This window comes from Bos indicus, chromosome X (genome assembly GCF_029378745.1).
Source record: "Bos indicus isolate NIAB-ARS_2022 breed Sahiwal x Tharparkar chromosome X, NIAB-ARS_B.indTharparkar_mat_pri_1.0, whole genome shotgun sequence".
Taxonomy (NCBI): domain Eukaryota; kingdom Metazoa; phylum Chordata; class Mammalia; order Artiodactyla; family Bovidae; genus Bos; species Bos indicus.
Window position 1 is genome coordinate 69,430,952 of NC_091789.1, and position 8,419 is coordinate 69,439,370.

At 38.1% G+C, this 8,419-nt stretch overlaps 1 protein-coding gene across 1 annotated transcript in view; it reads right to left on the bottom strand.

The window, feature by feature from the left end:
* LRCH2 (leucine rich repeats and calponin homology domain containing 2) overlaps positions 1–8,001 on the bottom strand; it is a 104,662-nt gene extending 96,661 nt beyond the window's left edge. Inside the window, exon 1 of the mRNA XM_070785332.1 lies at positions 7,635–8,001. Within this exon, the coding sequence (XP_070641433.1) occupies positions 7,635–7,986 (352 nt within the window). The 5' untranslated portion in view covers positions 7,987–8,001. The remainder of the gene's footprint in view (positions 1–7,634) is intronic.
* Positions 8,002–8,419: the final 418 nt, after the last annotated feature.

The following is an 8,419-nucleotide window of genomic DNA, read 5'->3' on the forward strand; positions in this document are numbered from 1 at the left end:
ACAGAGAATTGGATCCTCTTTTCATGATTAAATATAAAATCTGATCCTTTCCCCTTCAAAGCCTATCCTATAATCGATGTCACCATTCCCTCTTCAAATTTGCACACTGCTTTGTTTTCGCTTATGACATTCATCTTACTTTAGCCAAGCAGTGCTCAGTCTTGGCACCATTGACATTTTGGACTTGGAAAGTCTTTGTTGTGTGTGCAGTCCTGTTCATTTTAGGATGCTTAGCAGCATCCCTGGCTTCTACCCACTAAATGTCAGTAGCATCCCCAAGTTATGACAATCAAAACTGTTTCCAAAAACCAATGAAGTTGCTCAGTCGTGTCCAACTCTTTGCGATTCCATGGACTGTAGCCTACCAGGCTCCTCTATCCATGGAATTTTCCAGGCAAGAGTACTGGAGTGGGCTGCCATTTCCTTCTCCAGGAGATCGTCCCAACCCAGGGATCAAACCCAGATCTCCTGCATTGCAGGCAGACGCTTTACCATCTGAGCTACCAGGGAAGCCCCAACATTACCAAGTATCTCTTGGAGGCAAGTTTCCCATTCCTTAAAACCATGATCTAGCCTATATAATAGATACATGAATACTTAATTTATACCACCACTTTAAATCATAAATTCCCTAAAGGCAGCAACTTTACCATCTTGTCCATTTATATAAAATAGATATGACAAATGTATTCTTACATACTCATCAAGGTAGATTAAGGAGATAGTTATCTATGTTTGATTTACTATTTTTAAATTTATAAATAACTTTAAAAGTAATTGATTTCCCATTGACACAGGCATCTCTAATCAATTAGCTAAAGTACTAAGGATTTATTTATTGGAATTCTTTTTTTAAGAGGGGAACATTTCTATGCTGCACGTTCTGGAGTCTCTTAGGGACATAATCATTTAACGAAGTCATTTTTGAATCAAATCCAAATTCACAAATGTTCTAGAATTGGTTAGTCTCTATACAGTTCAAATAAAAGTGTACACACAGTCATTTTATTTCTGTCTTTTGTCCCCTTACATCCCTAATATTATGCATAAAATTTCACCGAAAGAAGCATAATTAATTTAAACACTAATCCATGCCTCAAATTATAAGAGTATACAGATAAACAATGTCCACAAATAGGTAAGACTTTACTTTCCTATTTGGAAAAAAAACTTAAAAAATTTTTTTTATCAAAATATATATTAGAAAATATCTATTGTTTAACTATCCATTACAGTCTACTGACTGGTAGTCTATAAGTGGAATGCTATAAATTTATAATTTATTTGAAACAGAAATGTAAAGACTAAAAGACCTTTAGCAGACTGAATATACTAGTTTAAAATGAAACTAAACACAAACTTAAATTATTGTTATAAAACTCACTTGTACAGTTTTCTTTTATTACATTAAATGGTTCCCTGGAGTATAAGGTATTTTTTTTTCTATAAAAGGGAAATGGGGGGAAAAAGGGAAGCAGAGAAAACTTTCTGAAACTTTTCAGAGAACTGATTGTATTACAATGCTTCAAGAACTACCTAAATATACACAAAGTATAGAGAAATGTAAAAGGTTTCCCCTTCTAAATTGTTCATGATGATGAACAGTCTCTATACAATGGGGGTGGGCATCACACAGTTTAAGTATCCCTTAGAGTGTACTGTTGGGATGGGCTAGAAGAATGATATACCCTTTTGCAAAGTGTGACTGTATGCCTTGGAACTTAAATACCACCTCCCAGGAAATCAATATGCTCTAAGTCTTCAATTACTTTTATTTGTGAAAAGTGTCCTGAACATTACTTCTCATGCTGTCAATGAGGTTCTGGATCTTGTATATCTTTATGCTTTTGATGATAAATAAATACTTCAGAGTTTATGTTACAAACAATCTAAATCAAAATATTAAAATTTAAACTTTAAGCCAGTGTCTCTATAATCCCAATTCTAAAATATTCCAATCAACCACTTCTGTTCTTTTACCTGTCATGTAGTATATATGGTAATTTTTTTCAGAAAACATGGTAAGCTCATATTTTTCAAATGCAACTAATCTAGCTGCTTATCACACAGTCCTAATTCTAAACTGTGGCTTATTCTCCATAATGACTCCTTAAAGCATTTTGCTCTATTGAGTACCTATTCCTATGCTTGTAAACTTGTTTTCCCAGATGACACTGCATCGATTAACATTAAAATTTAAGACATTATTATCCCCACGGATCTTCATTCCCGTCCACCTTAGTAAAAGTCAGGGAACTAGGTAACCCCTCCCTTCCATTGCTAAGGACTCTCCACCCAGTCCATGAAGATCCTCCCTCCCCATCTTGTATTTTAACACTGAACTCTCCACCAATTCCCTCCTCTCAGCCTCCAAGTATGTTTGAGAAAATACAGAGTGAACTTTCAGGTAACATCTGCCCTTAATATGCAATGCCATTCTCAACTCCATATGGGTGTAATTTCTCCCCTGAAAGCCTGCAACTGTCCCTTTCTGCTTAATCCTTACCAACTCGGCATGCATGGGGTCGCAAACAGGGGGACACAACTTAGCAACTGAACCGAACTGAAGCTGATCCCATAGTGATCATTTAACTCAAGATTCAGCAAGTTAACTTTATAGGAAATTTTCTCAAACTAACTTAACTCCCAATAAAATTAAGCCGTATGCCACAGTTCCATATAACTTATTTGTATAGTTTATTAAAATATATATTTTTAATATTGCTACATCTCTTTTCTAATAATTACATATATTACTGAACACATGCACCTATTTTATAAACCTTTAGAGGATCATGTTTCCAGAGTTAGAGTTTAATAAAAGCTTGCTTAATGTACCTATTGTAAAACCAATACCATGAAGACAAGCTATGCAAATATCATGTGCAAAACAAAACACACTGGACCATAAACAGAAACTATATAATCTATGAAGCTAAGTCAGTGTTCATCTTTCAGACTAAATCACCCATTTATTAGCACAGTGTTTATTAATAGCTTTGTTATAAGAAGAGAAAGTATTGCAACAGAAATAACACTGGAATAGTGTTAAATTTAGAAAATCTAGCCTCTGACCCACACTCTGACATATACTAGCCATTTAAATTCTGGCAAATCACTTAATCTCTCTCAACAACAAAGGGTAATTACTATGCACTCTACAAAGCTCACAGGGTTATTATTAGGATACAAAAGGGTAATATATATGAAAGTGCTTAGAATTTACAAGGAGCTGTATAAATGGTATGAGTTTAATGACAAACATACACTCTGATTTAAGATAACTTTTTTTTTTATTTTGTGTTTCTTATTTACCGTGGGTTTGGGTTTTTTTTTTTTTTTTTAACATTTTAAAATGTGAACTTGCAAAAGAAAGAAAGGGCAACTATTTATGCTCTAGGAGAATTCATCACTGAATAAAAACACTGCAAGGTTTAGCAACTCAAATTCAATCTGAACCAATTAAAATATGAGTCAACCAACAAAAATGCCCTTCATATTCAATTTTTCAGCAAGATATTTATTACATAAAGCAAGACAGATATTTGACTCTGGCAACAAAATCACAAGCTTATTCCACCGAATGCACTAAGATGGCCTTCACCTATGTAACAAAATCAGAGACTGCAAAGTTTAACTGGCTCCATTTTACAAGCAGATACAATGCATCATGCTCCACAGTTGAAGAGGTGAACCAGCACATGTAGGAAATACTAGAGTTGACTCCAGGTTTACAGGAAAACATGTGATTCACCAGGACACAGCACAATCTGATGTATGTAAAGAATTCCTAAATCTGTTTCACAGACCTATTGTTTATGGGCATAAAGAAGTATGAATAAGCAGAGAGGGCAGCTGCAAATAGACTGAGACTTACTTGTAGTACTGGTGACAGTCAAATATGAAAAGTTTCCAAATTTGTTTTCATAACCATTACCCATTATCATTTTTAAGCTCTCTTAAAGTCAACAAGTATCACAGTATCCAGATAGACTAAAACTTTCTAGGCAATTTCCCTTTGTCTTGCCAAGTCTACCCACAGACCAGCAAAGATAAGACATTACAACCAGAGTTAGCTACTTTCCTAAAACTTTCTGATCCCTGATTTCATGTTTTTATATGGATGAGGATTTTAATTAAGAAGTATCTGGAAGGCTTATCAATTCAAAAAAGGTCGTGAGCACAACCAAATGGAGAATCAAGTAAATTGGCAAACTCTCTCTTTTAAATGTTAATCGCCTAGAAAGGCTGCCATAATTAGTTATTAGCAGTTGAGCTCCATCCCAGCAAAGAAAAGGGAGTGAGGCTGAAGAGGGGAAAAGAAATAAGGAGGGCAGCAGGAGGAAGGGGACAGGTGAAGAAGAACAGACACCAGAAATGCAAAGAGAAATAAAAAAGATACCAAAGATAAACTTTGCCATCAGCTACATATAATCCACATTTCCTCACAGGAAGACTATTAATAGAGAAAATAAGACTTTGCTGCTACATATTTTACAGTCAGTATTTTAACACAAATTTATCCAACAATGTTAAATGTAAAACAGTTATTCAAGGGAACTGGAGAAACTATAGTTTCCTGTAAGTTCCTAGTCACTACAGACATAATATGATGAAAAAAAATGAGTCTGCTTCACACAAGTCTATCTGAAAGAGTACTGAACTAGAACGTGAACATTTAGTTCCTTCCTAGCTTTGGTTTTGACCTTCTTGACAATTAGCTTTAGGTTAGTCACCAAACTTTTATCAATGTTCTCATTCACTCAAACAATAAATATTTCTTAAATGTCTAAAAAATTCTAGAGTTTCCCAACCCTGACTGCACAGAAGAATCACCTGGGAATATTTACACACACACACACACACACACACACACACACACACACACATCTCTTTGCCCCTGAGACTCTGATTTAATTGGTCTGGGGTGGAGCCCGGGGAATAGATTAAAAAAAAACTCCCTTGCTATCTTAAAATGCAGGCAAGGTGGAAAGCCACAGGTCTATTTCATCTTTTATATACATGGTAAGGAACAGCAAACAATGTGAAGAGCTATCTCCCTTCCTTTAAATGTATCAATTTCCCCTTCTAATCCAATTTTGTTTTAACCTAGATTCTCACCACCTCACACCTAGATTAACAAATAGCTTCCTACCCATTTTCCCTTCTTCCAGTCTCTTCGCAACTCAATAAACCATTGCTGTCTAACTAATCAATTTGGTACTGAAACATTATTCCACTGAGAGTCATTTTAAATATAACAATAACAACAAACAGAACTGTTTTCATTGAGCAGAGACTATATTGCATATACATATTTATATGTTTGTATATATACAGGTATGTATGTATAATCTCAAACATGCTCTATTTTTCTTCAATTCCATTTATATACAATGGATACTAGTCTCTTGTGGTTGAATTTGGTCAAAAATGAATGGCAAATGAATCACCCACAGATTTCTAATTTAAATTCTCATGTGTTCCCACAAGGAACACCAATTCAATTTTCTTTAAAAAGTAAAAGGAGGTGAAATTATTTCAAAAAGTTCTCTGTTACTGTAGACACTGATAAAGTTTATGATGAATGAATTTTACCAAGAATAAATATGGTTCTGATTTGTGTTAAAACTTGCCTCAGAAAACAAACTGAAGCCTTAAAAGCCAATGGTTATAATCACATAAGATGATATTTATATTTATGAAAAATATTAAGTACAATATAAGCAGTATATAATGAGAAAACTAAGGAACTGTATTACTTATTCCCTGCCCTTAAGCAGTTTTCCATCTTCCCAGGGAAAGCAAAACGTAAAAAAGAAAATAAAGCCAGCACTAGCACGTAAGTGGTAAAGACATTAAGTACCATGGGAATTCAAAGAAACAGAAGACTGCCCTGGACTAAGGGAGGTGGAGACAGCATCTTGGAAAAGCTGGGGCTTGAACAAAATTAAATAGGTGGAGAAAAGGAAATCTCATGAATATGGATCTTCTACAAAGATGAGGCAGAAATTCATAAACTATGTTTGAGGAACTGGGAGCTGACCTAGTTGGAACAGAGGGTTCTATGTAGGAGCATTTGAGGACTTAAGGTTACAACAATAAACAGAAGCCAGACAATGAAAGGCCAGAATGCCAACCTAGGATGCTTCAACTTTGCACTATAGATAGATAAATCTTTTATAGCTAACCAACAAGCAAAACAACAAATCCCTATAATGATGCAGTCTGAAATCATTTTTCTTGAAGCCTTTGAAGAACATACCTAGTAGTACAATGTCTTGCCAATATATCTTGAATATGTGAACATCTTGTTTAGGAAATCTGTTCAGAGTGAAAGAGTAAATACTCAAATATGCTTTCCAACACACAAAATCATTGATGGTTCTTAGGATAACTCCTAAGAGAATAACTGGATAGGAGGCTTCAATTTTAGGTTCTCTTCCTCGCACCACCCTCATCCAAACACACATCTTGATTTAATATCTAGAAACACAATACAATGAAATAGTGTTATTCTGAAAATAAGAGGTCTTTTATTACCTCCCATTATGAGTGAATTTACTTACTACATTGCCTCAAAATCACTAAATTTATTAAGATCATTTTGTCCATGATTTCTTTCAGCAAAGCAGATGAAAACAGATACATAAATAACATATTTGAAGATTATGAAAAGTGAAAAGTCTTTCATCAAATCAAAACACAACTAAAATAATCATCATTGGCTTATAAGGCAGAGGGGAGACTGCTCATAACAAAAAATGCCATCCACAACAAAGAGTACCAGAGAGTATATGAAGAACATTACAATAGCCAATTTCCCATCCAAAATGATAAGCCAGTAACCCACAACTCCAAAAAGAATGGAGTTAATTTTGATTCTCAAAAATGCCCTTACAATTTTTGGTTACATCTGTAATGAAAATTAAGACTCCAACACAACTCAAAACAAGGATTCTTTCCCTTAGTAAAGCAGACACATAAGTGATTGATGATTTAATTTGCCGTTGCAGCAAATACTAATTTAAGCACCACTACCTCAACACCAGGAAAATGACAAATCTCAGTATTTAAAGGCATACGTGACAAGAAGCCAAGACTATTATAGGATGATTAAAACACACACAAAATAAGAACACAGAAAAAAACCGTGGCAATACTGCTGCTGCACTAGGAAAAGGGATATACCATTCCTACAGGCACGCATGGCTTTAAAGAATATGTATAGATTATGGTCTCATGTATTGTCTTTTTTTCCCTCCAGGAAAGACCGGAACATTCACGAGAGTTGGAAGAAGTGCATTCAGGAAGGTGTCAATACCTCCCTCCCCATCCCTTTAGTGGAGAAACTCGCTTTAACAGTAATGCTCTTTCACTCCTCACATCCCACCAGGTTTCCAGAGACCCTTCAGTCAGCATTCCTGCCCACCCCCCACTACCCCCACCCGCCCCCCGCCGCCACTTCCCTGCTCTGCCCCTCACATTCAGAACTGGCTGCTCCGACTCAGTCTCGCCGCCCCCGCGCACCCGCCCAGATCAGCAGAGTCTAACAACGCAGCCACGCAGCCACCCAGAAACCCACTGCCCCCACCTCCTCGCCCAGTTTCCCCTCCCCCTCCCCGCCCTGTCACCTGCTTGGGTGGTGTCCGTCAGGTCGTAGCCGCTGCCCGGGAAGTCTCGGAGCTTCCTACCGCTGAGGCTCAGGATGCCAGAGTTGCCCGCCTCCTCCAGGGCCCGGTCCAGGCTCCTCACGGTGTGTTGAGGCTGCAGGCTCCCCGGGTTCCACTGCGGCCCGTTGGGGAACGGCTGACCGAAGAGAGTCGGTACCGGGATGGGCACCACCATGGTCCCGCCGCCGCCGCCGCCGCCTCCCACTCCGGCTCCGCCACCTCCCCCGCCGGCCCCACCACCGCCACCGCTACTTCCACCTCCACCACAACCGCCGCCCCCACTGTTACCACCACCTCCCTGACTCGCCGCCATGTTCCTGGGATAGAGAATAGCCCCCGACAATACTCTGAGCCTGTGCCGCGAGTGTAGGGGGTTCTTAGGACGCATGCGCAGGCTGGGGGCGGGAGGTGGGGGATGCGAGGTAGAGGGTGGGAAGGAACCAGGGGGCGGGCTGGGAGGAGGTGTTGGGTATGGAAGAGACGCTGTTCAAACGTGCAGAATGCTTGCTTTAAGAAATGTGCTATCAGAGGAAGGATGCTAAATCCCGGTTCCGCTGCTTTGGGTACCAAAATCTTGCGAAGCGACACCAGCTTAACTCTAGGTCGTCAGGGATGTGACCCCAGATCTCTAAGTTGCTTCACCTTTTGAGATCTGCGAAACAAAAGTAAATATATTAGAGATGAAAGAGATTCGTTTTAGAATATTTTGAAGCGGCATTTAGAAGGACTATCAGCTACCTGATGGA